General features: G+C 41.4%; 2 protein-coding genes across 3 annotated transcripts in view; one reads left to right on the forward strand and one right to left on the reverse strand.

Annotated features, from left to right (window-relative positions):
• The window catches only part of LOC113014589 (ubiquitin carboxyl-terminal hydrolase 29-like), a 264900-nt gene that overhangs the window by 233016 nt on the left and 14504 nt on the right, over positions 1–17380 (forward strand). The gene's annotated exons all lie outside the window — the stretch shown is intronic.
• On the reverse strand, positions 1533–12418 carry rnmt (RNA (guanine-7-) methyltransferase). Of its 2 annotated transcripts, none has more exons than XM_026156244.1 (11): positions 12358–12418; positions 10489–10626; positions 8413–8542; positions 6242–6367; positions 4388–4503; positions 4061–4242; positions 3351–3515; positions 3142–3259; positions 2511–2609; positions 2153–2186; positions 1533–1981 (listed from the first exon to the last, which is right to left on the reverse strand). In XM_026156244.1, the coding sequence occupies exons 2-11, from the start codon at positions 10624–10626 to the stop codon at positions 1944–1946; spliced, it is 1146 nt and encodes a 381-aa protein (XP_026012029.1). In that variant the 5' UTR covers positions 12358–12418; the 3' UTR covers positions 1533–1943. The 2 variants fall into 2 exon arrangements, with proteins under 2 accessions (XP_026012029.1, XP_026012030.1); XM_026156245.1 differs by lacking the exon at positions 12358–12418 and adding an exon at positions 12148–12340.

Raw genomic sequence — 17380 nt, forward strand, 5'->3', positions numbered from 1 at the left:
CCATGATTAAGCACTTTCTATGCTTCACTGTACATTTCAAATTTTTAAAAAGTATATATAGTTTCATTTTCTTTTGCGTAAACACCTCGTGACATCATTGTACAGCTGGTTAAGCTTTGATTAAGAATCCATGTAAGTATAAGACTTTAACTGAACAAACACACACATCCACACATGTGCAATAACACTAAGTGCAATAATCTTTTCTGGCATCGTTGTATTTTTACTCAGTTGTATATAGCATTCGTATTCTATTTTTATCTTATTGTATATTTTTATTCTATTTTATTCTACTGTATATAGTATATTATTTTATTCTATTCTGTACAGTTGTGTACTGTATTTATTCTTATTGTATTCTAATTTTTGCGTCATAACTTTTGCACTGTCCACTTCCTGCTGTGACAAAACAAATTTCCCACGTGTGGGACTAATAAAGGTTATCTTATCTTATCTTATCTTATCTTATCTTATCATAAATAACTGCTGGATAACCGTATACAGGATACACATATATGCAGAGAAGTGTTCAAACGTTAACACAGCCTCGGTCCCATGATCACAGGTGCATAAAATCCAACACCTCCAGTCTGCCTTTACAGACATTTGTGAAAGAATAGCTTGTTCCAAAGAGCTAACTGAATTTAAGTGTAGCACTATAACAAGATGCTGCTGTTGCAACAAGTCGGTTCAGTTTCGTCCGTCCTAAATGTTCTGGGAACACCTGTAAGTGCTGTTATTGCAAAGTGGAACCATTTAGGACACAGCAGCTAAGCCATGATGTCTCAGACCACGTAAGTGGGTCATTGCATGCTGAGGCTCAAGTGTGTAAAGTCACAAACATTCCAAATCTCTTTTATTAACAACAGCACAAAAACTTTGCACCCCCGAAGTATATTTTAAACCTATTATTACTGAAGTTATTTCATTGCATTTGGATTATTATAATTCATTTTATGTGGGAGTCAATCCGTCATTACTCTCACATCTGCAACTCATTCAGAATGCTGCTGCACAACTCTTAGAAGGAACTTGCAAAAGAGAGCAGAGGTCAGCTGACCAGCTGCTTCTGGAAGTATTGAGATCCAAGAAGAAGCTCAGAGAGAGCAGGGAGTTCTCTGTTGTTGCTCCTAAATTATGGAATAACTTGCCCTTGTACATTAGAGAAACCCCTTCACTGCCAAATTTTATAACATGTCTTACAACCCACTTTTATTCTTCGGCTTTCTACCCCAGCAAGACTCCGTTTTTCTCTTAGTTATCTTACCTTTTTAACTGGCTATTTGTATGTTATGCATTTTTATTATTCAGCTTCAGTGTGCAGTACTGTGTCGCTGTGGCTGTTATAAAGTGCTTTATGAATAAGTGTAGCTGTAAATGGCCCAGTACTTTCGTTCATATGTTATAGGTTCAGGTCCAGGTTTTTAGGTGAGAATAAACTGATCCTTAACAGTTTGTTTCATCCACAATACTCAAATCTGTGCCTGTCATAAACTTAACAGAGGTTCAATGAATACCAGAGGAATCACAAAGGGGAGGGAAACGGGGTTTAATCTGCCAGTTACATTTTGCACTTTGGAAATGCAACAGAACAAATTTCAGAGTTACATTAGACAATGAAAAAAAAATTACATTTTAAGCCAAACTAAAAGATTAACAAATCAAAAATAACCAATTTACCCATCAACATAAGTAGAGCTACAGTATAATAATCTGTTTGCATTAAATGGCTGTAAATTCTGTTTATTGTAACTATCCTGTAATCCAGAAAAATACACGCTTTTTTCCATAATTCAGAAGAACAATACACAAAAAAGTTTGACAGAAGTTTTGTTTAATTTACAAACAAAACAATCATTTCTTATCAAAAATGACTTAAAGCAACAGAAACACAAATATGAGCTGAAGAACAGTGAGACAAACAGCAGCAGATGAGCGCAGCATCAGGACATCTTCTGGAACACAAACACCAGGTAGATACCTGCAGAGCAAAGACAGATGAGGGTTTTAGTGATCAACAGTTTGTAGATCAATGGGCCCACATATGAATACATATTTTAAAAGTAGATCAAAGACAACAATACTGAAATGTTTTTACAAGCATCAGTTTAAATGTGTCATGTAAACAGCTGATGGAGATGATCAGACTTACTGGTAGCTTCCCACTCAGATCTGCTCAGCGTTCCCTGCACACATGGAAATACAGACAAATGTTGTAAAACTGGGCCGAACACCTGAAACTGTTTTAGGTTTGGTTTTTTTTAAACTGAGCTGTGGGGGTAGACGTGGTCGCTCATCTACTAATGGAGAGGTTGGTTCTTCAATCGCATGCTATATATACACTTGGGCGAGATACTGAAACCGAAGCTGCTCCTGATGCATCCATGTGTGTGAATGTGTGAATGAGACATGTGGCATAAAGCACTTGAGTGCTCAAGTAGAGTAGAGAAAGTAGAGAAAAGCGCTATAAAAACTGGTCCATTTAACATTTACCATCTGAGCACACTTACCAGGGGAGTTCTGACGTCGGCTCGGTCACAGTGCTCTTTAGCATGACAGTATTCCTCTGCACTGTCTGAGGCTTGAAGACCATCCTCACTGGGAAATGGCTGAAAGCAAAACAAACTCTTAAAAAGATAGTAAGTAGTGACAGTTTAAAAGCAAAACCTGGACCTCTGAGCTACAGTGACAGATTCTGCTGGTTCTGATGTGTTTTCTTTATCCTCTGATCAAACACTACTATGAGATGAATTGTTCTATTTATCCACAAGACACAGGACCACACTAATGTTTGTGTGGATTTATTGGAGCAAAATATCGCCACACATCTAGCAAAACAGTAAAGCAGTGAACTTTTTTTTTAACACAGCAAACAAAAAAGAAAAAAAAAACAGTTCATCCACTGTGTGCAGAGGAGTGAAGCTATTCTTAAGGCTTGAGAAGGTGAGATGCCTCACTGAAAGGATAAGTGGGTCCTTTCCTTTAATTTGTCACCATTTGGATCTGTGTCCAAAAATAACATGCTTAAATGTTGTGTTAAGTCCATATCTAGTTTGTCTTCTGGTCACATCATTATTGTAAAAATAAGAAAAATGAACTGAGAAATCATAGTCAGTATGTCAGTTTTAATTAATATTCTACCTCCAGAGCCATCATCTTCATCATGAGGCTGCGATGATTCTCCTTCTTCACCTTCTCCTCAAAGAAATCCGCAAATCTTTGTTTCAGCACCAGCTGCATATTGTACTGCTTCGCCATGCTGGGACATAAGAAGTGGAAACAGAGTATCATGAAATATTTTTATAGGAAATTCAGAGTACACAAGCAGATGTTACTGTGAGTACTCTTACTGTTCAAAGAGAGGAAAGTAGACGAGGAACTCTGGAACGTTGACGACTTCCTCGAGGTTAAAGTGATACTGACATCCGAACAGAGGGTAGGAACCTTTGGACTGAAAGGTCACTTTGAAAACCTCATTACCAAATGACAGCGAATCAGATGCCTCCAAACGTTTACTGTTGGGGGGGGGGGGGGGGGGGGGGGGGGCAAGGAAAAGAGTGAAGATGAAGCAGATACTGACTCAGTGATTCAGTCTTTACATCTGAACATTTCAAAATGTCTCTAATAGGGTCGGCTTAGCGCAGCTTGACTCAGTTTTAAGGTTTTTCATTAGGTGGTCGTACCTGGCACCAGGTACTTTTTTAGTACCTATTTGGCTGAGGTTCAGGGCGATCTGAGGCGATCCAGCCTCAGATCCTTGCTGTAATGACCCCACGCACATTACATGGTACTCGTTTATAATGAAAAGTGACAAAGTCCGGTTGAGCCAAGCTACACAGAGACGGTACTAATGGAAAAAGGCTATAAAAACTCCAAGTATTAAGCTTATCTTAATACTTGGAGTTTTCATAGCTCCAACACCAGGTGGACAACCTGCTTCACCTAATAGGATCATGTGGCTTAGGTGAAGAAGGTTGTCCCCCTGACATGTGGACAGATGTGACTATAAACAATTTACCATAAAAAAGCGCCTTTCATTACACTTAATTGTTTATCTTACACAAGTTCAAAGGCATCTGGCGTTGTACCGATGAAGTACCCTCCAGGTTTAAGACGCTCACAGGCATTTCTCAGCATCATATTAGCCTTCTGCTCACTCTCAAATGAGTAATGATACACAAACTGACAGCTGCAGATGTCGAACATAAGCTCAGCATCATCCAGTTTCTCTGACAACAACTCCTGTAGGTAGAGATAAAAGGTCAGTAACAAATCAAACAATCCAGACTGAGAAAAACCTCACTTTTATTTTCTTCTTAATTCTGATTTTATATATTCACTTTTATCACAGAATACTCGACTTATTTTTTGTGTGCTGCAGGTCTACCTTTGAACAGTCTGCTGTGATGAATTCAGCAGTGAAGATTTTCTCGTTACGGTGACTCTTTTTTTTCATCTCGTCATAACGAATCTGACATTGTTCCACAGAAACCCCTGCAATATCTGAAAATAAACATCTATGTTTAATCATCAAAAATCTCCAGCAACATGCAACAATTAATCTCAATTGTAATGCCTTTTGAGCTGAGGGGCAGTTATAGAGGCAAGAGATGATATGGGCCACCCTCCAGTCGATCCACCGCCCCCAGGAGGTACGGTTGCAGCTGGGTGCAGGGGTGGGTATTTTTGTATCCCCTCAGTTTGTTTCCAGTATGTTTTCGGTGGTGGATGAGAAGGTTCTGACTGTCGTTTGTGCTTATGAACTGAATAACAGTACATAAGCTTAGAGTATACAGCAGGGGTGTCCATCTCCAGGCCTCAGGGGCTGGTGTCCTTCAGGTTTAAGATATCAACCTGGGTCAACACATCTGAATCAAATGATTAGTTCATTATCAGGCCTAGCTGTGTTTATCAAGGACACATCTAAAACCTGGTACACAGCTTTCTTGGAATCATTGAGTGGATTGCTCCATTTCATGTGACATTTCATGTCAATGGCATCTGTAGAAATATATTTACTTAGAAAAAATTCTAAGTAAATATAAAACGCATTTTTTTTAATCCAATGTAAATAACACTGAACTGAATTGACGTGATGACCAGTTATAGAGGACCGAGTGCCAGTTACTTAAGTCAAAAGTGAAGCACAAGTATTAGCTCATACATAGGTGAGATTTTGTGGCAGGTGCTCTCATTTGATCTCTGTGATGTTTGACATAATTCATTTCAATTCAATGCCACCACTTTACTGCTATGGAGAGGTTTGTGTGCCCCAGTAGTCCCAGCAGCTATCCTTTTCTTTGTCCCCTGGTAGGTCTCTCCCAAGGCAAATTGGTCCTGGATGAAAGCAATTCATTGGACCCCCATGAGAAAAAAAAGAGCAAGACACCTGAGTAACCTGTGCAAGATTGGGTTACTCCAGGGTTATTTCTCCTCACCCTGAAGCCAGGCTTGGTAGGGAGCTTGACAAAGAGCAGCTGGTGGCCACGCCTTGGGCCCACTACCTGTAGCAGATACCGTCGGGGTCAGGTATATTGTGTGTCAGGTGGCAGTCAAGGGCGAGGGCCCTGATAGCCCGATACCCAGCTATCAAAGCTGGCTACAGAGATGTGGAACCTGTCCTCTCTGCTTTGGAAGGAGCCTGAGCTAGAGTGTGAGGTTTAGGGACACTGACTAGATATAGTTGGGGTCACGTCATTGCACAGTTTGGGAACTGGAACCAGTGTCCTGGAGAGAATCTGGACTCTGTCCCAGTCAGTGAGGGACGGCACCTGCCTCTTTCTCTTACTGAGAAAGAGGCAGACAGGCGGTGGGTATTTTTGTATGCCCTCAGTTTGCTCCTGTCCCCCGGGGGTTTTTGTGAGCGAGAGTGTTGTTTCCCTACGCCTTCAGATTGGGGAAAGGGTCCTGACTGTCGTCTGTGCTCATGTGAAGAACGACCCAGTCAAACAGAAGAGGGAGGATGGATGGATGGATGGACAGATGGATGGATGGATGGATGGATGGATGGATGGATGGATGGATGGATGGATGGATGGATGGATGGATGGTTGGCAGGCAGGTTTGATTTTACACAAAGTTAACATTGACTGTTTCAGGTTAAACAGCAGGATGAGGTGCGTCTGTAGAGGAAGATTTCACTGCTGGTCCTTTACAGTCCTTAAAGCTGTATAGGCATGAAAAGAGTCTGTAGAAATGTGATGTCAAGTTTCATAAACCATAAAAATCAATGAATCAATACCTGCACAGACCAGGTGATCGATTCCTCCTCTTCTCCACTTCAGTAGGTCTCCTCCTTTTCCACAACCAAGGTCCAACACAGACACCTGCTGAGATCCCGCCCCTCTTACCTGCTCCAAGATCTCACCTGTCAATAGAAAAAGACACTAAACTGTAAGAGGATGTAAATATTTTATTTTTAAAGTTGCTTCCACACAAGGTGCTGCAGAAAGAAAATAGGTAAAATCAGAAAAAAATATAAATAATTATTAAATGGCGAAAGAATAAAAAGTAAAAAGTTTATAAAAATGGTTAAAATACAGTCCAGTAGACTCGGAATAAAAATTATTCTTCCCCCAGTGTTGGACTGTAGCTGGTGATGGTAGTCCTAGTTCAGTTCAAGAGGATCACTCAGAGATCTGGTTCATGAGCAGAACCAGAATGACCAGCTCCAGCACACCATGGAGGAGAGACTCAGAGGAGGTGAAGGTAATAATTATTTATTATCATCACAAAGGATGACTTTTATTATTTACCTTAAAAAAAACAACAACTAGGCTACACCTTTACTGAGAGGGTGGTTTGTGGCTCAGCTGCAATGGAGGGGTGGAGCAGCAGGTTCAAATAGTGTGTGGGGGGGGTGGGGGGTGTCCAAATAGTGCATGCCCTGCTCTGAGTGTCAACCTTTGTATTATTCTGGAGGATTATACAATGCAATTTCCTGACTAACCACCTTGTTCATGACTCACACACTAAAAGAACTGTACTAATTACTGGGTATTAAGTTTTGTTTGGCCAGCATCTATGACCTTCAGACTGACAGGCTGGTGGAACTGCTAAGTAAGACAGAATCCATGATTCGTAAGTTAATTCACGAGGATAAGGAGAAGGTTATCATGAGAATTTGCTCCAGGCACGTCAGCAGTGCCTAAATCTAAGATTTATCACCTCAACCTGCTCAAAGATAGGCTGAAATTGCTTCTCTGGTGAGCCTGGTGAAGGAAAGAGATGAGTTGGGACCAGCGGTATCAAATTCTATCATTTCCACCTCCTTCCGTTGTGATGACCATCTTGCACAGGCCCAGAGAGTGGATGGTGCTGCAGTGCAACATCGTTTTGTCTGGTTGTACCAGTCTCACAGAGCACCGTTTTGTAGCACACTCTAGTGTGATGGTGCATTCACTACCAGATACTTGAACACACAAGACAAATTGCTCAGAAGGAATTGGCTGAAATACTGAAAATGGGAGTAATAGAAGAGTCATACCAAAAGCAAAAAAAGACTACTAAAGATACAACAATCACTCAACTTACAATGCTGTCTGCGTCGGTCCTTTGTGTTACAGGATGGCAAATAGAAAAGCGTCCTTTTATAGTCTTTTTCTACTCGAGCACTCAAAGTGTTTCATATAACATGTCTCATCCATTCACACCAAGCATAGACATAGAAAAAAGTGCTTGTAAGTGCATTTAATCTAACATTCATACACAGCGTCACACTCCCATGAAAGTCATGGTTCAGCATCTTGCCCAAGGACATCTTGGCACACAAACTGGAGCAGCCAGTTTTGGAATCAACAGCCTTATGATTAGTAGATGACCTCCTAAACTACAGTCACCTCTATGTTCATACAAGGCACAGGTGAAACATAAAGGCAAACCTTTTTAAATAAAATAATCAGTCCCTTTCTCTGTTCGATAAAACTGTAGAAAATGGACGAGTTCTCTGGTCCATGTGAAAATAAAAACAATAAACTGGCTTCCTGTAAAAAGTTTACACCAGCCCCTTTGCAAGGTTTAACCATTTATTTTAGTTAAATCTATTAAATCTGTTTTTTAAAAGTTTCTGATCATTTATAAAACACTTTTTTTAAAGGATGAAGGTCATTAATCAGCATGACGACAACAGGCTGCCAAATAAAACATAAAAGACCAATAATCTGTATTAGTGACTGGTATTATACTCGCTGGATAAATATCACTGCATTGTCATTTTGTTCTGATAATCAGCTTTCTAAATGTTGGATCTGATGTTTGGCCCTAGAGACAACTTATAGCAAAAAATAAACAAAAACAAAACTACGCTCTCATGTTATTATGCATGCGATTGCCGGATGGGTGTTAATTGCTTACAGATCACTATGGATATGTTAAAACTGAGGAAGTGTGGTGTGTTGATCAGAAGCCAGTTACCAATTAGAACACTCTTCAGCCAGTTGTTGAAGTTCCTCATGAAGAAGATTCGGCTTCTGCTACGAGCTGCCCGGCCAACTTCCTGCAGCTGGTTGTAGTGACTTGCCACCTTCACACCGTGATCAAGCACCTGAGAGATCAATTACAGGGATCACTAATAAGGAAGACAGCCTCACAGCAGCTTTAATACCTGCTGATAAATATTTAGATTGTTTTTGTCTGCCTGATCTTTCCGAATTAACTTGAATAATAACTTCCTCCAAATCAACAACGTGTCAATCAAACCTCGTTCCTACAAGACTGCTCAAAGAAGTCCAAAAATTATAAATCTTAAATATGATCAACCCATCTCTTCAAGCTGGCAGTAGTTAAACTGTTACTTAAAGCCGCCACTTGACCTTTTATCTCAAACATTCTTGAAAGAGTAGATGTAAAACAGCTAACTGATCATCTGCAGAGGGATGGTTTAACTAAAAGTTTCAGTCAGGTTTCAGAGATCATCACAGTACAGAAACAGCTTTAGTGAAAGTTACAAACTTTGTGTCTTATGGCCTCTGAGGGTGGACTCATTCTGTGCCTTTCCTGCTAGGCCTCAGTCCTTTATTCAATATTGTCAGTGTTGGGAAGGTTACTTTTAAAATGTATTCCGTTACAGAATACAGAATACATGCCCCAAAATGTATTCTGTAACGTATTCCGTTACGTTACTCAATGACAGTAACGTATTCTGAATACTTTGGATTACTTAATATATTATCGTGCTTTTTACAACAACGTGAATGTACTATTGCTGTGTGATTTATTACTAATACTGAAGGTCCGCGATTCCGAACTGTAGCAAAGGGACCTCTGACTAATACGGCGGGGTCCCTGTCGGCTCGTAGCCGAAAACTAGCTTTACTTTGTTGTCTGGGTCAACTTTTCTTGCGAGAGACAGAGAGAGGCGTTGAAAGACTGCTCCAACGGAACTTATTGTTTTCGGAGGAAAACACGAACACGGTGTACAGTCGAGTCTTAATAGCTTACTTACAACTGGGCTCGTCAGGCTCTCTTCTTGGCTGAAGTGGTTATTATTATATTTACATGCTTCCAGCTCCCGTTTTTCCTCGATGACAACTCGTACCTTTCCACTCCCCCTTTTTCTCTCTCCCTCCTCGCGCTCACAGACCCATAATGTGTATGGCAGTCCATTCTCTCTGCAACACGGACTACACTGCCCATGATGCTACATTCTTTAGAGCTATGCTTGTAGCATTCTGCCTGTTAGCTTAGCACAACAACGAAAAGGCGCTCTCTCACCCAGGAAACACACAGTCGCAGAGAGAGAGAGAGCGTCGCCCTGTAACCATGGCAACCGTAACGCTGCCGCCTGGAACAACAGAACGTAGCTGTCAAACAAAACCCAAACAGTCCTGACCCGCGACAAAATGAAACAGGAAAGTACCGCAGTGTAATCCATTTATTTCAACAAAGTAACTGTATTCTGAATACCACCTTTTTAAACGGTAACTGTAACGGAATACAGTTACTCATATTTTGTATTTTAAATACGTAACGGCGGTACATGTATTCCGTTACTCCCCAACACTGAATATTGTTAACAATAATATTTTATTACAGCGATTAGAGCATGCTGTAGGTGTTAAAGGTACTGCGCTGTAGTGGTTTGAATCAATTCAATCTAACAGAGTCCTCTTCACACACTAAGGTTAACTGATACTCTTAACATTATGCATGTTTTCCCTCAGGCAGTCTCACAGAATAGCATAGCAAGTTCAGTCCAATTTTATTTTCATGCGCCAAATCAGAGCAAAAGTTGCTTCAAGGTGCTTTATATTGTAAAGTACAGACCGTAAAACACTGAAGACATTTGAGTTTTTAAATATGTTAGGTTGTTCGCTGAGTTTACAAATGTTTTCCAAATTATCCTAAACTTCTAAACTATATATATTTTTAGCAAATAGTTTTAAAAGTGCTGTCTGATCCTCTCACATCAAACCGAGACTTCATCTCACAACATGAAGAGCCTTCAGACAACTGCTTTAAAGAAATATAAAAAAAAATGAACTTGACAACCTGCTTCTTGCTAGGTGACATCTTCTCTTCTTCATCTTCAACATGCTTCCTCTTCATCCCCGAGTTCTCTTCTTGCTGAGCTCCTCTGGTCTGTGTTGCCTCCTCCATCGTTTCTGTCTGACGAGACTGAAGCTCCATCTAAGAAAAAAAAGAGGAGGAAGAGGAGGAGAGAGAAAAACAATATCAGTTTGAGCTGATGAAGCTTTATGTTGAGTTTATTGAGAATTAGTGATGTCAGCTTGACTGAACAATGCCGAACGTGATCCATTTACCTTTTTTAATAACCCGTTATATCCGAAAGGGAGAGTAATACATTATGATGTCAAAAACTACAATGTATTAATCACTGCTTATGCGCTACAGTCTGATGGTCCTGAGTGGTATCGGAGTTTTCTATAATGAAATTTCTCATAAATAACTACACATAATAAATATTAGAGATATGTTAAAGAAAGTTTTAAGTTTTGTTAAAAAAAAAAACATCAATTGACTAAAATATTGCATTTTCAGATCACCAAATAGAGGTATCTGTCTTAACAATCTGATATCATTTGGAACTTGATTTAACCTTTTTAATGATAAAACTGCTCAGTGACCTTTCAGAAGTTGGAAATTTAAAGCCTACATGTTGGGTCAATCAAACTAATTAAAAACAAAAATTTCAAAGGTGGCACGGTGGTTAGCACTGTTGCCGCACAGCAAGAAGGTCCTGAGTTCAATTCCAACACCAGGCCGGGGTCTTTCTGTGTGGAGTTTGCATGTTCTCCCCGTGTTTGCGTGGGTTCCCTCCGGGTACTCCGGCTTCCTCCCACCGTCCAAAGACATGCAGCTTGTGGGGATAGGTTAATTGGAAAATCCAAATTGTCACTAGGTGTGAATGTGCGAATGAATGTGAGTGCGAATGGTTGTCTGTCCCTGTGTGTTGGCCCTGCGACAGACTGGCGACCTGTCCAGGGTGTACCCCGCCTCTCGCCCTATGACAGCTGGGATAGGCTCCAGCGCCCCCCGCGACCCTGAAAAGGGGAAGCGAATGGATGGATGGATGGAATTTCAAAGGTTACATAGAACTGTAAGTGCAGGTTAAACTGGGTTGTCACCATGTTGTAATGCAGTTTACAGTGATGGATGCAGGACTGTTTCAGGGCAGACTGTTGTATGGCCACTGGGTCACATATTGATGCTACCCTGGGCCTGACCTAAGTTAAATTGATGGGTGATGTTCTTTGGTGGTGTGTGCTTACTTCCACCTTTGTACTAATTTGGTTTGGAAAACTGTAGGATGCAGTAAGCCTGCCGCCTTCTTGTTTTCGCTGCTCCCCAGGGGACTCTACAGCGGCTCATCTGCCTTAATCTCCCTCTGCATGTCCTCCTTCACTACATCTATGAACCTCCTTTGCGGTTTTCCTTCCTTCCACCCCCCGGCCTCTGTGCAAAAAAAGACGAGTATTTGTGCAGTGTGCCGTCACAGGATTTAATATTGCAGAGTCACAAACAGGACTCGAGTGTTTACTGAAGCAATGAGACTAAAGGGGTCGAGGATGCGTTTCCTTCTGAAACTTTAAGGCGCTATTTGACTCTTTTTACTCCGTGGATAAAACGGGTTAAATCTGGATGTGACCAGGTTAAAATCGGATACGACCCAAAGCTGCTCACTCTCACCTTCCATTAGTGACCAGAAGCTGCTACTGACTGTAAACTGACCGTTAGCCGCGGCTGCTAAGAGCTAACAGATGTCGGTGTGTGTTCAGAGATGAACCGGAAACAGCTAGCACAGTGGCTGAATGTGATATTCCAGTCGATACTAATCTAATGGATAACACCGAGACTAACTTGAATTAACGACCAAAGTTTTAGAGAAAAATAACTCACTGTGCTCCGCGAGAAAGACGCGTGCGCTTTCAGCCGCTTCCGGGTTTGTGCACGTCATATTTGCGTCACACCAGAGAGTCGGTGGGTTTTGTTTTTTGTTTTGTTTTTTTCAATTGAAAGTGTTTGTTAAACATTACATGAATGCATATACCTGATGTGTGAATGAGTATTTGGGTCACATTAAGACAAAAATATTATTGATCATTTTGAGAATAAAGTCGAAATTTCGAGATTAAACTCAAAGCGTGGAGATCGCTGTTGTTGTTTCAGGACAAACTGTCACAGCTTCTCCTATGACCTCTACAAAATGTATGGAGTTATAGTTATGCCTTAATAAATGCGCAAAAATTTTTTATCCGAAAATAATTTCATTTCGCGGTGCGATTAATTTCCTCGCACTTAAATCCAACGAGCGCACAAAGAAACCATCGCGCATGGAAAGTGTCTGCTTTGCATGTGCTGGTACAACACTCTTGTAAATTGCAATTTTTGGTAATACTCAAGAATGTTGCAATCTGCTTAGTAAAAACAAGTCAAACAAAAATGAATAAAATTTGTAACTTCTTAAAATCTATGCAAAGAGCAGTTTAAAGGGCTGGATTGTTTAAGCGCCACACACACTACACTTATGTATATAGAACTTAGCCATAATAATAATCAGGTCAATTATATAGGCCTTATCAGGCTACTTTTGTAGATCTGTACAGTTTTCTGTAAAGCCAAACAGAAAGTTTTTTTCAAAATCAAAGAAAATGTTCAGCAATTTGCCGCCCGGTGGCGTCAGTGTCCGGCAGCCTCGCCTCTGTCAGTACGCTCCAGGGTGGCTGTGGCTACAATGTAGCTTGCCATCACCTGTGTGTGAATGGATGGATGACTGGATGTGTAAAGCACTTTGGGGTCCTTAAGGACTAGTAAAGCGCTATACAAATACAGGCCATTGCCATTTCCTTTTTTCATCTCCCTAATGATGCCACTTTTTTCCTTTGAATAGTTCCCTGTACTTCCTTATTCCTCCACCAGTTCTCCTTGCCCTCTTTCTTCTGTCCAAAGGATACTACAAACACCTTCATAGCAGTTTCCCCCAGCACTTTATCTGTACTTACCCAGTCATCTGTTAAGCCACCATCATTTGGACACGGAAGTCTCTGACTGTAGTTAAGCTCCGTTAAATTAATAAGAAAAAAATGTATATAGTTTGTGACACGCTTTACTCTTTAAGCTGCAGCCCTGATATCTCCAAAAGTTGATTCTGTTCATCTGGACGTAGCGGTTTGTGGGAGAAACGTTTCGTCACTCATCCAAGTGACTTCTTCAGTCTCAGCTGACTGCAGGTTTCCCCAATCTTATAAACAGTACATTTGCATAATGACTGAAACCAGCCCACTGAAGGAACAATGGGCTGGGAGGTCACCTTCATCATAATTATGCAAATTATCATGACCATTGATCAACAACCACTGATCAAAGACGACTGATCAATGGCCATGAGTACCATTCACAGAGAGTTGGGGAATGGCTGCAATCACAGCATTGTAAGATGGCGAAAGATGTACCCTTAGACCCCCTCCTCAATTCAGAGATGGTCTTTCCCTTTTCACGTAAATGGCCTCCTTGACTCTGCGCTCAAACCAGCGTTCCTCCCTGTCCAGGATGTGTACATCCTCATCCTTGAAAGAGTGTCCACTGGCCTGTAGGTGTAAATAGACTGCAGAGTCCTGGCCTGACGAGGTAGCTCTTCTGTGTTGTGCCATCCGCTTTGCCAGAGGTTGTTTGGTTTCCCCGATGTATAAATCCTGGCACTTATGTTTATAGGATTGGGGAAACCTGCAGTCAGCTGAGGCTGAAGAAGTCACTTGGATGATTGACGAAACGTTTCTCCACAAACGCTACGTCCAGATGAACTGAATCAATTTGAGAGATTTACTTACCTGGATGATTGAGTATGCATCAAGATGATGCAGCCCTGATAGTGTTCAAATCACTGCTCCTAAAAACGACATCCATTCCAGGAAGATCCAGGCTATTTGTGAGCTGTAGGAAAGTCTGAAATTTTTCCAAACCATCTGAAGTCTTTGTGTTGATTTGACGACACTTAGACACAGCTCTGTGTTTCTTTGCACTGTAAACCATTTTTATTGTTCCATAAGCATTATTTGACCATTTGTTCTACCACTGGATGGCATTAAATTGGTCTCCAGTAACAGTGTGAGGTATGTTGGAGTTGTTTTTGACCAGCTATGTCCTTCAGTGTGCACATTAAATAAAAAATATTTGCACTGAGAAGAGAGCCATATGTCTCCCATACCAGCTTCTCTTCGTTGGCTCCATGTTAAATCCAGAATCAAATTAAAAATTGTTCCTTACATACCAAGGTCTAAAATAATCAGGCTCCACCTTATCATAATGGTTAATGTACAGGTTCTTATATGGGACTTGTCTACTGTACCTGAGCCACACCAAGTGCTTTACCCAACTTGCCTCATTCACCCAAGCACTTTTTAATGCTGTTTTTAAGTGCTTTCAAATGTTCACTCATTCATCCTCAGATGGATGCTTCAGGGAGCAACAAGATCCTCTCATCAAGATCTCCCATCCCAACAATGGACTCTTCTCACTGTTGAGGTCTGGAAGCACTTCCGCTCCTTTAAGCCAAAACAGAGAGAATGAGGAGGAGCTTCTTCCCCCAGGCTATTCGATTCGGGCCCTGAACCAGGTGTAGGACTGGACTCTCCCCACACACATTACATCACTATAAGACTGGACTCTCACACACATCACCACACGCACTCTGGTTTTTCTTCATGCACACTTCCTATAATTTATAATCTCTTTCTGCTATTTGCACATTTTTTTACTGTAAATTTCTAAGTTAATCTGTAAATTTGTATAACCTGTGTATTGTAAATACTGTAAAACCACTGTCATTTAATGGTCGGGCATTGCATTGCACAGCTACAAGCATTTACCTCATGTCTTACTGTGTATGGTTGTGTGTGTGTGACAAATAAAATTTGAATTTGAAGATATTTGGCATGCAGATTGTAACCAAACCACCAACCTTCCACCACCTGAGCTACAGCCACCGCAAATGGACATTTAAAAAGTAGAATGGGAAACAAAGCTTTGAATGAATGAATGAATGAATGAAAGCTTTATTTGTCACAAGCAGGTTGCCCTGCAGTGAAATGGGAACCCCCCCCCCCTCCTCTGCACAAAAAAGCACATGAATGTCCACAGCACAACATTGTGGAAGACATGACAAGCCACAGGGATGGGTAGGGGATGAGGAGTAACCCCAGGCAACACAGCAGCCATCCTGCACGGCGCCGTTTCCAGCGCGGGCCCAGACCCGCCTCGTGTTCCCCGGGGGCAACAAGCATCGAAGGCGTTGGAAAGGGAGGGGGGATGAGTGAGTGCTTATCAGTGTAAGTGTATGTGTGTGCGTGTCCATAGTTCCAGCTTCTTCTGTGGAAGAATCCAGCAGATGGCCGCTCCCTCCCTGAGCCGTTTCTGCTGAAAATATTCTTCCTGTTAAAAGAGTTTTTCCTTTCCCACCGCCACACCAAGTGCTTGCTCAAGATCATCTGATTGTTTAGGTTTCTCTATTTTATCCAAAGGGTCTTTACCTTACAATATGAAGCACCTTGAGGGGACTGTTGTAATTATGTTTCTGAGTAAAATCAGCTGCTCTGTTCTCAGCACACCTGTGCATGTCTCTACAACGTGCTGCAACACCAGCCCATTCATATGAATGTGCTGTAGCCAGACTAATAAATCCTGGTTGATTTATTAAGCTGATAACCAATTTCATGTGAACCTCCTGTCCTGACTGATGATGTAGATTAGAAACCATCTGAAAAAAAACTTACTTCTTATTACAACTAGGTGTCAAACAAATCCAGGTGAGACATCCTGTAATATGAAAGTTTTTTTTTTTAAATTATTAAAAAACACCAGTGACATGTCAGCTGACATCTGATGAAGAAAGAAACTGAATCAGGCAATTCTGATATATTTTATTAACAATCAACTTAACTTTGCTTCTTAGTTTCAAAGTAAAAATTTTAATCGTACATCTTTTAATCTGAAAGTCAAAGACTGGCCCCAAGGTGGCAGACTCTTCATCTGTGAGCAGCTGCTTTAAATGAACCCTTTAGAGTAAGAATATGACATCATCAGAAAGGGACACGAACCTGTCAGGGTTCAGTAACAATGACTGAGGTTTCAGAAAAGATATATTTTATTTATAAACATTGTATTTTATATGACCTACTGAATAAGAAAGAAAGCTTCAGAATAACCATGAGCATAAGAGCCCACAGGGTTTTTGCAAGATGGCTGCCAAGTGGTGAGCCTGGAGGTTTGATTCAGGAAGAAATCGATAGGACAGAGTAAGATCTTATCCCAATCACGCAATCAAACACATTGACTGTCTTTAAAAACACAAATAGGTACACGGATTCTGCTGTGTGCTGACTGGCTGGAATGTCACTGTGACGTCATCTGTTTCTAAAACATTAAAACGGCTTCTGCAACGCAGTGAAATAGATTAGTTGATTGGCTCGTAGGAGGCTGAGGATGCTCCCTTGCTTTACGGATGCAGAGCCAGATTCCACAACCAGCAGATGATCATGGGGAATTCCCAGACCAAACTGCCATGATGGCAACAACGCAGAGGAGAGAAGGAGTCCAACAGGCGGTGACCCCAACACCCACCAGCAGTGTCCTGGAGAGAGTAAGGAGGAGATGAGAGCTGATCGCTGAGAGTAAGAGATAAAACAACAAAGAAATAACAACAAGCCCTACCAGCTGAGGAAGCGTGGTGACGTTGTAGAATGGTTCCCCCGCCAGCCCAAAGCTCACATTCAGTGCCATGCTCTTTGGATCTGAGAAGAAGCTCGGATCAGACCGGACGAAGCCGTCACCATCGACCCCACTCTGAGCCCGCGGCACGAGTGACGGCATGCGGTGGCTCTTCCAGAGCGGCCGTGGCCTGACGTACGCCACTGGCTTCCACAGTGCA

Source organism: Astatotilapia calliptera, chromosome 22 (assembly GCF_900246225.1).
Source record: "Astatotilapia calliptera chromosome 22, fAstCal1.2, whole genome shotgun sequence".
NCBI lineage: Eukaryota > Metazoa > Chordata > Actinopteri > Cichliformes > Cichlidae > Astatotilapia > Astatotilapia calliptera.